This window comes from Macrotis lagotis, chromosome 1 (assembly GCF_037893015.1).
Source record: "Macrotis lagotis isolate mMagLag1 chromosome 1, bilby.v1.9.chrom.fasta, whole genome shotgun sequence".
NCBI lineage: Eukaryota > Metazoa > Chordata > Mammalia > Peramelemorphia > Peramelidae > Macrotis > Macrotis lagotis.
This window is the reverse complement of record NC_133658.1, coordinates 821,166,211-821,182,538: the sequence shown is the minus strand read 5'-3', so window position 1 is coordinate 821,182,538 and position 16,328 is coordinate 821,166,211. Positions and strand designations below refer to the sequence as shown.

The 16,328-nt window shown below is 37.3% G+C and overlaps 1 protein-coding gene across 8 annotated transcripts in view; it reads left to right on the top strand.

Moving 5' to 3' along the window:
* The first annotated feature begins 2,476 nt into the window (after positions 1-2,476).
* The window catches only part of RUBCNL (rubicon like autophagy enhancer), a 47,025-nt gene continuing 33,173 nt past the window's right edge, over positions 2,477-16,328 (top strand). For 5 of the 8 annotated variants that reach the window (XM_074217099.1, XM_074217101.1, XM_074217095.1 and 2 more), the window contains exons 1-2: positions 2,783-5,045; positions 9,418-9,510. In XM_074217099.1, coding sequence (XP_074073200.1) covers positions 9,453-9,510 — 58 coding nt within the window. In that variant the 5' untranslated portion in view covers positions 2,783-5,045; positions 9,418-9,452. The other 3 variants (XM_074217096.1, XM_074217098.1, XM_074217097.1) reach the window with 3 other exon arrangements.

Sequence of the window (16,328 nt, the reverse complement as noted above, 5' to 3'; positions counted from 1 at the left end):
TTAGTTTGATAGTTGTTAAGTTTTTCACTTTAAAAAAGAATCAGTACATTTAGTGGCTTATACCACAGACTGTTATTTTGAGGATTTTGAGATTTATCATTTCTTAATGACCATTCCAGTAACATTATTTTAAAGTTTCAGAAGAATCTGTTCTATTGATGGTATATATTTGGGTCACTGAATATATTTCAATTTATTTCTTTCTTTGTCTTTTTTTTTCCTTTCTAGGTTCTATCTGTCAATGCTTATTTGAAAAAATTGGGGGGGTTATTTTCCTCTTCTACAAAATTAATAATAATAATAATAACTAACATTTTCATATGTGCCAGATGCTTTACAAATATTATCTCATTTTATCCTCAAATCAAACTTACAAAGTAAGTGCTGTTATTACTTTTATTTTGCAATTAGAGAAAATGAGGAAAACAAAAATTAAGTCATTTGCCCAGGACCACATAGCTAGTAAATATGAGATTAGATCTGAACTGAGTTCTTTCTGACCCCAGATCCAGTGCAACACCTAGCTTGCCTCCAAGACTTCAAGTCTCTTGACCTTCTGTATAGTGCTTATTCCACCATCTTCCACAGCCTCTTCATACTATTTGTCTCCACTTTTTTCCACTGTTAGCTTCTCTTCATGTGTACAGTGAAATTTTTGTTTTAATCAGAATTTTGAAGGAGTTTCTCAAGAGGAAGCTAATGGACTGCTTGTCTTTGGAGGCAATATTGTCACTGTTTCACCCTGCATTAGTAAAGTGATATTTAGTCTCTATTCATGGATCAAAGCTATGACCCCAAGCTGAAGCTAGCTTGAAGCTTTCATTACAAACAATGGTGCATCCCTACAAACTCCTACACACCAACTCTGAGGCATGAGTCTTTTCCTATATGAAAGCTAAAATGTCATGAGATATGCTTCATCATTAAAAAAAAGGCACAGAACAGGAATAATCTCAGACTTAAGTAGCTTACTAAGGCTAGAGATGATCAGTCAGAACCAACTTATGGATGAGAAGGATGAGAATGATTAGCAAGGCTCACTTTTTATATCAGATAAGCAGCTTTTGTCTTATCTTATCTTTCTCTGCTAAAAAAGATTAATTCTAGCAATTGTGTTTGCAGGGAGAACACCCAGTTAGTCATTCTTAGCGGACTAGAATGTAATAAGATTATCTCTGGGCTCCATAAACTCTTTTTGTGTCTACAAAATCCATGAAGTATGCCTACAATGAAAATCTTCTACTACAGTATTTTGGATGCTAACAGAGAGGCTAAATGGACCTTTTAGAGATTATTTTGCCTACTTCCCTTTATTTATAATTGAGGAAACTGGGAGCTGCTTGGTGGCACAGTGGATAGAGTACGGGTCCTGGAGTCAGGAGTACCCAAGTTCAAATCTGACTTCAGCCACTTAACAATTACCTAGCTATGTGGCTGTGGGCAAGCCACTTAACCCTAATGCCTTGCAAACCACCCCCCCCCCCAAAAAAAAACTATAATGGAGGAAACTGAGGCCTTGAGAGATTGTGTTCCTAGGGACAAAGCCAGGAAAAGAATCATGCAATTTAGGAGATCATCTAGCTTTATTGTCTTGCTTTTCAGATGAATAAATTGGGCAAACCAGAGACAGGTACTCACCTTAATAAAGCAAGGTTTGATCCTACAGCTTTTAACTTAGGCTCCTTCCACTGCAGTATTGTTTCCCTAGCTGAACTCCTTAGCCCTATAGGTGCATCACTTTTTAGCCATTCTAAAATGCAGCAGAGTAAGGAGAGTTTTGATTACTTATGGGATAGTGAGGCTATTCAAATGGAGAATCCCCTGCCCTCCTCCCCAACCAAACTGCCTTTTGACCTGTCACCAGAAAGATTGATTCCATTCAGGGTTTACAGTAATTACCATCTTGATCAGAGAGGCATTCGAGAAAGTCAGACCACTGTGCCACCTATCTGGTAGAGCTATGATTTGAACCTAATGTTTTGACACTCAGAAAGTCATGGGCAGCTAGGTGGTTAGAGTACCCAGCCCTGCATTCAGGAGGACCTGAGTTTAAACTAGCCACAGACACTTGACACCCACTTGCTTTGTAACCTTTGGGCAAGAAAGAGATTTAACCTGATTGCCTGCCATTTTAGGGTCACCTCCAATCGTCCTGATTCATATCTGACCCCTGAACACAGATGACTCTGGAGGAGAAAGTGAGGCTTGTGACTTAGCATAGCACACCTTCACTCAAATCCAATTCACTTGCATGTCATGGCATCACCTCCCTGATGTCCTGACTTTCTTTGACATCATTATCATCATCATCATGGACAGGCAGAAAGAAAGGCTAAATTAGGTCAAAAGCCAAATGAAACTTTGCTATTTTCAGTGACATCAATGCTAATGTTCTTCCCCTCTTTCTGGCCACACCCTGGCTTCTTGCTCAGCTACAGTCAGGCATTGTGATTATTCCTCTCTGGTGCTAGTTAACAACCCCGGAACCCTCCTTCTGTGCTTTCCTCTAGGCTTGCTTGCTAACTGCTCACTTCCTTCCCATTTTTTTGCATATTGATTTCCCAGTTGCTGACTGTCATCCAAGTTCGCCAGTAGGTCACAGCTCTGCTTCCAACTTACACATTTTCATTTACAGACTCGCTTTTTGTGAAATTGGCATGGGGTCTGGTCTGGCAGGTCTTTGACTTTTATTCCTCTCCAGAACTTGCTCCGATCACAATGGAGCTCCCTCTGTATTTAATAGGCATTTGGACGTAAGCCATTCTGGACTGAAGTGGTAAGTTATTTGACAATGCTATTACTTCTGTGGTGCCTTTTAATATCAAAGATTTTGGTGACCTTGATCCATAACCTCCACTTAAAAAGAACTTTTATAGAAATTAAGAAGGTTTTTTTTCAAGGGATAATGAACCAAAGGTTGACAGGAACAATCTGCCCTTATTGGAGGTCCTTTACTTGGTATACTTGAAATTATTGCTATTGTTCTATAAACTATATCTCAATGTAATCTCAATCCAATGTATTTTATCAATTTAAAAAATATTATTTTCAGAAAGAGTTTAAATATTTCAGACTACCAAAGTGCTCATGAAAGTTAAGAACTGCTTCAAATCCTGGAAATATTGCAGTATGTTCATAAATATTCTTTCATTTAATAACTTCCCTTAAAATTTCTTTTCTACCTCAATGACTCTCATTCTCTACATTAAAGACTTCTATGGATTCCTGATCATCCAGTTTTGGTGGTCAAATATTTTTTGCAGCTTTGGGGAATGCCAGAGAGGTTAAGGATTTGGACTACAGTGTATTTTCATGAGATTCAAAATCTATTTTCATAAGAGAAAAATATTGGGTCATGTGCAATTTAATCAAATTAACTAAAAAGAAACTATTCAGTCCAAAGACTAGGAAACCACTGAATTTCTACTCAACTTGCAAACATTGTGTGTCCTGGAAAGAGCATGTAAGTTAGATATAAGGTAGATTTGGGTTTCAAATCTACATAGCTGTGTATCCCTGAGTCGCTCACTTTATAACTAAAACTCAATTTTCTAATCTGTAAAAAATGGAATAATATTGTCTGCTCACTTTTCTTTATCAGGATGTGATGGAGTACTAAATGAAATAATTTATTCCAATAATCCACAAGCAATTATTAAGTCAATTACTATTATTAAGCACTGAACTGTTGGATTGGAACCTGGGATAAACTTCATCATTGAGTGGAGACCAGCAATTTATTATCCTAAAATTATCTGAAGTAGAGTTTAAATGACTTATCTCATGACCAGTATGTCAGATACAAAACAAAAAAGTCATCCTAATACAGACTCTGTGAATTAGTCTACTCTGCCATGTTGGTGCCTTATCATAAAAAAAAAAATGCAGTTAAAAATAAGATTTATAGTGTTAGGTCCTTGAGGGCAGAAAATATTTTCCTTTTTGCCCCTCTTCCATGGTGTAGATGCTTATTAAATGCCTATTGAATGAATGAATGAATGAAAAATGACCTGCTGATCTGCATCAAACAACCTCCCCTTTCTATTAGGCATAGGAGTAAACAGAGGGATGCTCAGGAGCCTAGAGTAATCCTATCCTTACACCTGGAAATGATCGCTAAGAGGTAAAACTCCCAGAATTTTAAAGAGGAGGAAGGAAGCTCAGAGACAATTTCTCAGGATTATTTATATGAAGTACTTTATCAATCCAACCCCCCCTTTTTTTATATTGCTAGCCAAATCGATAATCCATGTTATTGATAATCTCATGATTATTACATGCTGAGAGGGAGTCTGTATGAGTTATGGATGCCAGGAAGACCAAGAAGGAGTGGAGGTGAAGAAGGACGGAATTAATGCCTGCTCAGCCTCCATCTGGAGTTCTCTATTGAAGTGGGGTCTGTAAAGGGCAGAGCAAAAATAAATTTCTCCCCTATTAGCTAGGAACGGTTATTCTTCTTTCAGCGTATCACCGTGTGCTTTAAAACTCCTTTAAAAACACCTTGCTCAGAATCTCTTCAGCTGGTGTAATAATCATCTTCATGTGGGTATTGCATCCCAGGCTCGAATTTGCTTGCCTGCTCCCGCGGAAACGTTTAAGTGCCCACAGTGCAGTCTGTTAGATCTTAGCGTAATGGAGCAGAGGGCGCAGTCCCTCACCTGCGGCGCCGCCCCTTACCTGGCCGCATCGAGCCGCTCCACCCAGAGCACATAGGAGTCTGGACTCGGCCTGCACTGCTTGGCCGAGGTGGCGGTGGAGCACGGAAGCTCCTTTGCCAGTAAACACTGTCAGAGGTTGGGGAGCAGAGGGTGCCCCGAGGCTGTTAGTTCCGCTGCTGCGGGGGAGAGGATCGCCGCAGCTCCGCCCTCCCTGCGCCTCCGCTAGGCTTCTGCCTTTCCAGCCTCCGAGTTCTTCCTTCTTGCCGTCTGTCCACCCCCCAGGCCGCTCGGACCTGGCGCTGCGAGCGGGGCTTCTCCAGTTCCCCGGCCCCGCAAGGTAGGGCCCTAGCCTGGTCCTGAAGACAGAGCTTTGTTCAAGAGGTCAAGGTGGGCACGCATGGGCTCTTCCAAGGGCGGATGAGGGGGAGGGCAGCGGCAGCCCCAGGATAGGGGTTATCTAGTCCTGAATGAGAAATAAGCGACAGGGACCGTAAGGGCATGGCTTCTCAGGGCTGGAAGATGGTCTGCTCCACTCCTTTCATTTGCCTCTCTGGAGATGGGTCCGTTAGGTCTAGTGACTTGCCCAAGGTCACAAGACAGCAGAACTGCCACAAAGGGGAAGGAAGCCAACGATCTAGGCAAATCATGGATGGATGGTGCTCCTGGGCTGCAATGGTGGATTAATGTGGATTATTATATTTATATGCTTTTTCCATGCATCTAGAACAGTTGTAGGTTCTCTCTCTTACCATCTCTTTTCCCCAAACTCAAACTTATACTGAAAAAAAGATCCGATTGGGGAAGCATCAAGTGATGTGGAAATCCCTCAAGACACAAACAGAGCTGCCCCGAAACACGCAGCTACCGGAGAGACAGGTCGCTTGGTTATTTGTTTAGCCTAGATCTATTACAAAGGGATATGCCTGAATTGGCTACACTACAGGAAAGAAGACACCAACCAAGGTTTGTAGTGAAGCAACCCCAAAGCATATCGTTTTGTTTGGGATTCCCTCCCCTGACCTTTCCTACCCCAGTGTGGCTGCCATGACAGATTCTAGGTCAAATCTAACTCCCTCCCTGCACATTTTTAAGAGTCCCTAACTCAGGCTTCTTTCAAATTTATCTGACACTAGGTGGCTAGGTATAGCAATGGTTAGAGCATCCATCCTGGAGTCAGGAGGACCTGAGTTCAAATGCAAAAGATTGCCTTGCAAAAACAAGTCCAGAAAAGTTGCCTGCCAGCTTCTGAATTAGTTGGGAAATGGAGTATGTCATTGGAGGAGGAATAAAACCATATAGTCACTGGTTATTTAACCTGTAAGGATTTGGGGTGTCAAAGGAGAAAACGTTGTACAGTGTTTTCAAGAATAGCCTTTTACTCTATTATTACAAAAGAAACATTCTTAGAAGTTCAGTTACAGCAGAACATTCAGAGTTCAGGAGTAAAAAGTTGGCAAGGATCTGGTCTGGGAATTTGGAGACTAAAATAAGTAAAAAAAACCCTTGGTCTTGGTGTCCCCCAAACCGCTCGGACCTGGCGCTGGGAGCAGGGCTTCATGGTTCCCCACCTTCCACAAGGTAGGGCTGTAGCAGTTTTCCTGAAGTAAGCGCTTAGGAAGAGTTTGAGAACTTTTTTTTCTACCCCCACTGTGGCTTTCTTCATCTATTCAATGTTGCTAAAAATCTTTCCTTAACACTCGGAGGCAAGAATCTTGTTCCAGTCTTTATGGTGATATTATAAATAATAAAATAATAGATATAAAAAAAGAAAAAAATTTTAATGTTAGTTAAATGTGAGATATTTCTCTAACCTGTTCTCTCTTCCCCCTTTTCAATTCCTCCCCAGTCCTCACTCTGAGTCTGGCAGGAGCAAATATAATCTATTCTAGGTACAAGAGAATTTAGCTTCTTTTTTTTTTTTAGGTTTTTGCAAGGCAAACGGGGTTCAGTGACTTGCCCAAGGCCAACAGCTAGGTAATTATTTTAGTGTCTGAGACTGGATTTGAACCCAGGTACTCCTGACTCCAGGGCAGGTGCTTTATCCACTGCGCCACGCCACGTAGCCGCCCCTGAACTTAGCTTCTTTTAAAAGAAATGCAGCATCTTTCAGCCTTCTATTAAAATATTTAACACCCTGTCAGCTATTCTTAAACTACACAAACTGCCATTTTATTTTCTTGTGAATAATTGTCCTTCATGCATGAACTGGTGACCATTCTTGTAAGTTAACAGAAGATTCAGTGCTCTCGGAGTTTTGAGGGTGTATTGTGGAGCAAGATACTAATGGAACAGGGGAAAAGTTCGTGAGCCCCTGCTGGCCCACATCTACAGCGCTGCTTCATTGCTCACAAAGATGGTGAATTGGTATGGTAGGAGTATCAACCCAAGTCCCATCCAACTAGAGTCAGCATCTTGACCCCATGTGGCGGCTGTCTATCTAAGAAGCTTCCCATCTTATGCTAATGAGGGCCATTTTGCATATTATACTAGCACAAATCTTAGAATTTTATTAGAATTGACTCAGAGATTGTCTCCCTTTTGTTTTGTTTCTATTTGGTTAATTCCATGAGCTTATTGGGGTCGTTCAATGCAATTGTGATGAGTACTGATGGAGAAGTATATTTTATTATTATTATACCACTTATAACTACTTAATGAGTGCGTACCACTTATGATTACTTAGTCACAAAAATATGCTTTGACTTTCCAAAATTGGTTGGAATTCTCATTTTTTTATGATATAAATGGTTGTAGGGGAAATAATATTAGATCTGGGGCACAGAAGAATGAGAAATTTCCTTTGGTTATTTGTTGTGAGAAAGGATGATTAGAAAGTAAAATTTAAAAAACCCTATATTACCTGGGGCATAATTTCCTTACCCATTTGAAGCAATCTTATGTTTATGCCATAATCAAAATAGATTCTCTACTTACAACAAAGGAATGTAAATCTCAGAAGGCAAACCATCAAAAAAATTCTCATTTTATATTTAATAACTTGCCAACAATACAAAATAGTTTTTCTCATTTGGAAATCATATAAGGTTTTTAACAGAGGCAAATGGTATAGGGAAAGGAATTCCTGCACTTGTAGACAAAAGATCTGAGTTTGAGTCTCAGCTGGGTTTCTTTGTAACCAATTACCAAAATGGTTTCTTTACCTGAAATGGGGAAGATATTTGTACTTACTTCCAGAAAAATATATTGTGAAAGGGTAATTAATGGCAGGTATGAGCTAGAACTAGCTATAACCAGCTTGAAAGAACCAGTAGTTAAATTTTCAACCTCAGGAAATGGCAGTTGCTACAAATCAGGGCTTCATTTATTTTTTGATTATTGTAAAGATAAAGTATTAATAATGTAAATTAAATATGACAAAGTATATTGTATGTGTGTGTATATATAAATATATATATATATATATATATATATATATATTTTTCTTTTTCTTCCAGAGAAATATTTACCAGCACACCCAAGAATTACATTATAGACATTGAACTCAGGATGGGTGCAATAGAAGGTTCTAGGAATGTGATTACCCCAGACTAGAGGCCAATTGATTGTAGGCTAATAAAAATATAATTGACATTTATATAGCAATTTAAGTCTCCATACCCCTGTCTATGAGATGAAATTAAAAACATTAACCTTTTCTTTCCAGCACTTTTATGATCTTCTTGAAGAGTATTTCCCCCATTTTATTTTTTGTTTGCTTTTGTTTTCAAAAGGCAATGGGATTAAGTGATTTACCCTAGGTCACAACAGCTAGGCAATTATTAAGTGTTTGATGCTGGATTTGCACTCATCTCCTTCTGATTTCAGGGCCAGTTCTCTATCCATTGTACCACCTAGCTGCCCTGTGTTTCACCACTTTAATGAAAAATATTTCTTATAATAAACAAGTATCAGTTAAGGGAGAGGGAAAATAAGACTCAGGTTTCCTGAGTTGTGGTGTCTTGTTTTCAATCTCTGAATTCTATCATTTGAGTTTCTGTGTTCTTGATTCCTCTTTGGGGAGAGTGTTAAAATGGATAGTACTCTGGCTCCGCTCAAATTCCATCTCTGAAAATTGCTCTGTGGCAAGTCACTTAAACTTGCTGAACCCTAGTTTCCTCAGCTGTAAAAAGGGAATAAGAATGTCTATCTCAAAATGGAGCTGAAATGAGATTATAGAGCACATTGTAAAACTCATAATGTTATAATAATTAGAAGTTTTGAGTATAATTTCAAAGAGTATATGTTTTTTGAATTAATACCCAACTACTTTTATTGCTAACTTTACTCAATGGAACTTGAAGTATATACTTTATCATTATTGTCAATTTGGAATAATGGCTTTTTAAAAAAATATTTCAGATGAGAAAGAGGGGAAAAATTGTAAAAATGAACAAACAGAACAGGTTCTACAATGATATGCTTGATTATTTTACTATTGCTATTGAGAGGATGATATAAATATGCTCATTTTAAACATTTTATCCTCAGCTCCAACTTTAGAGATAAAATTTTAACTTTAGAAAATGACAGCAAGAAACAAAGTAATACTGTTGCCTTCTCTCTGAGTTTCTTCCCAATTAATTCTGTAGATCTTTTGTTTGCTCATGGATATTTTCAAGTTCTTTAAGAACTGTTTCCCCCTTCTTTATATTCCCACCATTTAGGCAAATGCTTAGCACATAGGAAGTGTTTAATAAATTTTTGTTGACTTGACTTGAAAATCACTCACTGGTATCATATTCTTTTTAATTGCTTTCAGGTGGTAAAGAGGGAAAAAAATCAAGACTTCCCAGTATGTTTTCTCTTCAGTCTTTACCACTAGCAACTGACAGCCCAGTCACAAACCAACTGTGTACGTAAGGTATTTTTTCTTTCTCCTTTCCTCATTTATGAATCATCATCTAAATCTAACTGGTATAGAGAATATTCCCATGTTTAAAATTTTCTGGTTGATGGGGATAGTTTCCTGTCCAACCCCCACCTCACCCCACCCCAGGAAAGATATGATTTGTCAGTTTGTTTGAGTTATATTATAATTTTTGTCTGGTGTTTATTCAGGTTTAATATGAAATTTCAGGATGTCTCTTTTCCATGATGCTGAACAGAAAAAAACAATTTTAAAAGTCCAAGTCCTATTTAAAAAAGTCTGCCTATGATATTAAGATTTTTGGGGTTTGTTTTCTATATGTCAAGTTTCCATTTTCTTAAATATTTTCCTCATTAAGAAGTTTTTGCTCCCACTTTCTTCCATGTCGTTGTCGTTGCCTCTAATAAGCTAAGTTTAGTGAAATTTTTTGTAATTTGGAAATCAACTTGATAGGCTTGTGGCATATTCTCTAACACGTTGTTCTGATTAGAGATAAGAGAAAGTAATAAGGGCAGAAAGGGAAATAATATTAGAGGACTTTGATGTCCTTGTGATCCTGAGATGAGGCTCCTCACTATCTATGGTTTTAGTTTAATTTTGATGTTTAGTTTTCTTTGCAGCAAAGTTGAATGAATAGAGTTCCAATCTGTCATTGAGACATGACACAAATCCATCCCTTTCTTTGCAGAAATGAGGTTTTGGATACAGAATTTTAGACATGATATTTGATAAGTTAATTTGTTGAACTGCTTTTCCCCACCCATTTCTGTTGAAAGACTCATTATATAGAGATGTAGTCATTTTGGAAGAGAAGGTGATAGGACAAAAAACAATCAACTTTTTTTTAAAAGAAAAGTTTTTACATTAGCACCTAATAAAATAAAAAAAAATGATGCTGAAAATATTTTAGAAAAAGTTGTACCAGGTGTGTAAAATAATTCTTGAAGTTTTCAAAATGCTTTCCTCACAACCCGCCTGTGAGATAGATTGAGATAGATTCATTGTGAGGGAGATTATCATGCTCATTTTTCAGATGAGGAATTTGAAGCTCAGAGAGGAACAAAAATACTTTTTCAACACAAAGTATGAGAATGGTGGAGAGGATCCCTTCACACAACTAATTTCCATTTCTCAAAATTTAACAGGCAACTGTAAAATTCAACAAATTTATCATACAAAACATCAATTAGCTTCTGCTCAAGATCAATGCACATTTCTGTGGATCAGATTCTTTTATTGACAATCTGTGTAAGTTATCTGTATACCTTGAAAAGAAATAAATTAAGTATGACTCTCTAACAAGAATCTATATATTGTTTCAGGAGTCTTATGCAAGTTCTCACCTTTCTCACTGCTGCTTTCATTTTCTCCTTGGATAATAAATTATTTGGAGCTGGATCAATATATCTATACTGAAAAAACCCACAAAATATTAAGCAAAACAAATATAAAGTTCATGTCACCTTTATCCCTCAAAAAATGTCTTGACTGATATAGTGAATGAGAAAATTGAATTTCTTGTTTTTTTGAAACACTCAATAACCATTTGTATTTCCTGAGAAAACAAAATGCTGTTTGAATGATTTACACTTCTGAAATTCAAAGGAATTCAAAGCTTTTATTAATTGTTCAGTCTCTGTTCTAAAGACTAGTTCACTCAATTATAACCCCCCTAGGAAAAGTATTACTATACTATGAAGTCTTTGGATTTAATAAAAACAACACTGCTTGTTCTCTTCACACAGTTCCTGTAATCTTCCTAGGCTTTCATTACTAAAATCCTTTCTAGCTCTACATAGTCCTAAATAACAATGTATTCTCTGATTATATATATATATATATATATAAATAAATTTAAGACAGTGGGATTAAGTGACTTGCCCAAGCACAAAGCTGGACAATTTGGACAATTATTTAGTGTCTGGGGCTGGATTTGAACTCAGGTCCTCCTGACTCCAGGGCTGGGGCTCTATCCACTGTGCTACCTACTACCTAGCTGCCCCTCTCTGAAATATTTTTGCAAATTTTCTCCCAGTTCTACAGAACTGCAAATTGTCTTTTGTGATCTCTTCCTTTCTTCTTTCTTTCATTTTTCTTTTCCTCCCTTCCTTTCATTCTTTCTCCCTTCCTTTCTTTCTCTTTCTTTCATTCTTTCTCACTTTCTTTCTCACTTTCTTTCTTTCTTTCTTTCCCATTTCTTTCTTTCTTTCTTTCTTTCTTTCTTTCTCTCTCTCTCTTTCTTTCTTTCTTTTTATTTTCAATTTCCTGTCATTACAGTTGATAAGCAGAAGTAAACTAGTCTGTATGGAATCAGCAAATTCAGGACATATTCCTCCATCTCACACTTCACCAAGGATTAGCTGTCTTGCTCCTCAAGTTCCTCAAGTCTCCCTTCAGTCAGGTATGAAACTTCCAATTTACCCTGCTGAAATCTGATCTCAGATAATTTCTAGCTGTGGGACCCCGGGCAGATCACTTAACTTCTTTCTGCCTCAGTTTCCTCAACTATAAAGTGGAGATAACAATAACCCTACCTCACAGCATTTTTGTGAGGAGCAAATAAAGTATATTCATAACTGAGCATAGGGTCTGATCCTTAATTGTAGTTATATAAATGCTTATTTTCTTCTTCTTCTGACTAAGTCTATGAACCTAAAACTATCAGTTCAGCCTATAAATGCTTTATTAGTTAGGAAAAGGCAACTAATTCTCTTTGCCCCACTCTCTTTTAGATGATGACATCTATTCTGAGGCACTTAACCTATTTTGACCTTGAAACTTTATTCATACTTTTCTTATTGTATGTGATACCAGTGATCTCATCAATTTTGTAATTCTCAATGCTATTCTGATCCCATCTTGGGGAAGATAATTAGTTCCATCTTTTAAAAATTAAAAGAAATAGAAGGAATTCTGTACAGAGCATTCTTCATGGTAGAAATAACTTAATATGGGGCAGCTAGGTGGTGCAGTGAATAGAGCACCAGCCCCGGAGTCAGGAGTACCTGAGTTCAAATCTGGCCTCAGACACTTATTAATTACCCAGCTGTGTGGCCTTGGTCAAGCCACTTAACCCTATTGCCTTGCAAAAAATAAAAAAATAAAAAAAAGAAATAACTTAATATCTTGGATTTTTCTCATCTTTTTATTCTAATAACATATTCTTAACTTTTAAATCTCCCCTCTACATTTTTAAATTTAAAAACAAATAAAAACAAAAACCTTTCTCTTAGCTTAATGAAACTATCTCTTCATTGCCTGTTCTACTTCCTATTTCAGATATCTCTACCAGTACGTCCTAGACATCCTTAATTCTTGTTCCTTGTTTGTTTCCTTTGCTTCAGTCTTTTCACCCTTCATTTAGTCATTCCATTGCTTCTTGAAACAATGTGATTTAGGAGAAAGAGCACTGCACTTGGAGGTGGTAGAGACTTGTGTTTAAGTTACTAGCTATGTGACTATGGGAAAGTCACAAAGTCTCTGAACCTTTGTTTCTTCATCCATAAAATAACAGTACTAAATGTTGCACGGTTATTATCTTAAGGATTGAAGTTATTTGTAGTACAGCTAGGTGGTGCAGTGGATAGAGCATCACCCCTGGAATCAGGAGGAGCTGAGTTCAAATCCATCCTCAGACACTTTATAATTACTTAGCTGTGTGACCTTGGGCAAGTCACTTAACCTCATTGCCTTGCCAAAAACAAAAAAAAACAACAAATAAGTTATTTGTAAACCATTAAAAGCTGTATCAATGTCAGTTATAATTAGCTACAATTTTCCTATGTCTTCTTCTATGCTATGTCTTACACACACAACAACTTCTTTCACATCCTTCAATGGTCATTCTTCCAAAAGCATCCAAGGAGTTCGTGATATTCTACATTATCACTTACCTTATTGAGCTAATTGGAGGAAGTGATAACTTTGAAATATCATATCCTATCCACAAATGAAATTCTTAACACTTTTCATTTCAAGTACATTTGTCCTTGTAAATAGAGTCTGATTAATTTTTCTATTTGTTATACACTTTCTCTTCATCTACAGCAGTGTTGTCTTAGAGTGTCCATGCTTGGGACTTCTGAGACTATTATTCACTGCTCTGTATAAAGTTGAACCTAAAACTAAGATGATGAAGATGACAGATGAATTTTTCATTCTTTGGGTGTCTAGAAAACATTTAAGTTTTTAATTTGATATATAACCTTTAAAAGTTCAAATGCTGGTCACTTGTACATCAAAAAGATCAACTGATCTTTGATGTTTCTGGATCACCCCCTGGTTTTTTTAGTTACTCTACTCCTGTCTGCTGACTTTCTTCACCACCCCTGTAACAGCAGACTGTTGAAATAAAGACCATTTTAAAACTAAAGAAAACAGTGCCTAGTCATTGTCATAGATAGGCTAATGTATTTCCTTCCTAGTGCCTATGTTTTAGGAACAAATAGGGTAATATTTTGTAAACTGTGGCAACCTTATGCAAAATGTCATAACCTACACTAAAGTGAATGAAAAGACAATCTGGATTCAGGTTCTCCTGAATCCAGGGCTGGTCAGCCACCTAGCTGCTCCTGGAGAGACAATTTGGAAAGTGAAAAAAATCTCACTTGGAGATTTTAAGGTTTCCCCACCCCAAATGATAGTGCTCCTAACCAATTTACTGAATTTAATAATTCATTTTTGGATGTGACATCTGAAACGATTGAGGAGGTCCAATTTATACTTTACAATCTTATATACTTAGACAACCTTAAATATTGTGATATATCCAGTCTATACTGAGTACCCGAGAGCGAGCCCTATTTCTTGTCAACTGTTATGACTGGTCAAGTTAGTGATTTTATCAGTTATATGTATATCCTTCCACTAAAACCAGTTGAAAGCTCTCCTTCTCTTAGAAATGGGTTTAACAAGTAGCTTTGGCTAAAAATAGTCCCTTGGTGGTCAGCTCTTTGATGACTTCATTTTTTTCAGTTAGTTAAGCTGTTCTAGGCCAGCAAACATCTTGATTTGTCCTTGAAGATCTCACCTATGATCTTATTAACATAGAGAACTCCCAAAGAGGTTTTTGTTGTTCTTCAGGGGTTTTCAGTCACATCCAACTTTTCATGATCCAATTTGGGGTTTTCTTGGCAAAGATACAATGGTGGTTTACCATTTCCTTTTTCAGTTCATTTTACAGATGAAGAAGCTGAGACCTGGGTTAAGTGATTTGCCATAAACTAGTCTGTGTCTTAGGCTGGATTTGAACTCAAAAAGATGAGATTTCTTGATGACAGGTCCACTGTTTTATCCACTGTGCCACCTAACTAGTTTCCCAAAGAATATCCTCTTATAATGAAGAAAAAGTAATTGATAGTTTTTGAGAATCATTTGCTAGACCTCTGTTAGTCAGAACCTGCACACTTAACTCTGCCTCAGTTTTCTCATCTGTAAAATGAACTGGAGAAGGAAATGGCAAACCTCTCCATTATCTTCGCCAATAACACCCCAAGGTAGGTCATAAAGAGTTGACTGAAAAAATGACTGAACAACAATTAATTCCTGATTCTAGTGCCATCTAGATAGATGGGGCCTGGAGAGTGAAGTGAAACTTGAAAGATAAAACTAGGTCAGGCAGTCAGAATAGTGAGGGAATCTATGCCATCTGGCTTTAATGCTAATGTGATTCGGGGTTTGGAATAATTCTAGAATGTAGTACTAAATGAAACATGTCTTTATCCTGCTAAAACTTTAAGGTCTGGTATGAATCAATGAGAAAGAAACCTATGCAATACACAATATTTATAGTAAATGTATTATAGCATCATAAAATATTACTGAATGAGGTCTGAGAGGGAAGAGGGATCAAGGAAGACTTTCAGAAGGAAGTATATGAAAAACTAAAACAAAATTCTTGACTGCACTCTTCCTTGTGGTTTACACTGCCAAAAACTATAGGGTAAAATGATTTTACCTTTGTTTAAACTACCCTACAGTCTTATGCTTCCTTTATAGACTATTTTGGAAAATGAATTGAATCTGGAAGAGAGTGCTGGTCTAGCAAACAGGGGAGCACCAAGAAGTCTTGGATTTTAGGGACTAGGTTTTGTTTGTTTTGTTTTGTTTTTTTGAGTGCTGAACTTAAGAACATGGGTGAGGTAAAGCTTATCTTCATTTTCATAAAAATAGAGTATAGCTTTTATTCTGTGTTGTCCATAATTGAGTGGATTTAATGCACATGAGTAGTTTTGAGATCTAACTCTAAATTGTCTTGTTCCAGTGTTTTTATGATTCCAGTAAATAAACATTATTCAGTACTTAGAATGTACTAAGCACAAGGGGTGCAATTGATAAGAAGACAGTCCCCTGCCCTCAAGTAGGTTACAATTGAATGGACAGGGAGGACAACCTATAAAAGAATTTAGGAAACTGGGTGGTGAAACCAGGAGGCGACCAGCTTGGGAGCATTGCTCTGTGGAGTTAAAACCATACTGAGCAGCTGAGGCAGAGTCCAGTTTCTGCCCTCTCTAAAGGAAGACATTAGGAGGAATTTGGTGCTCTATTCTCCACTCTCCAAATAGATAGGAAGGGAGGCTGAAGGAGGTGATATCAATCAAGGCTTGAGTCGGCATGGTGGTGAGTTTAAAAATGATCATCTTATCCTGGGAGAGACATCTTGTCGATGCCAGGCAGTGCAGGGATTTAAAATGAAGAAAGTTGAAGTCTAGATTCTATAAAAGAAGATATTGGGAAGAGTCTGTTATTTTATTCTCCAGTTCTTTCATCAGAGATGTTACTTTATAATCATATACTTATACAAC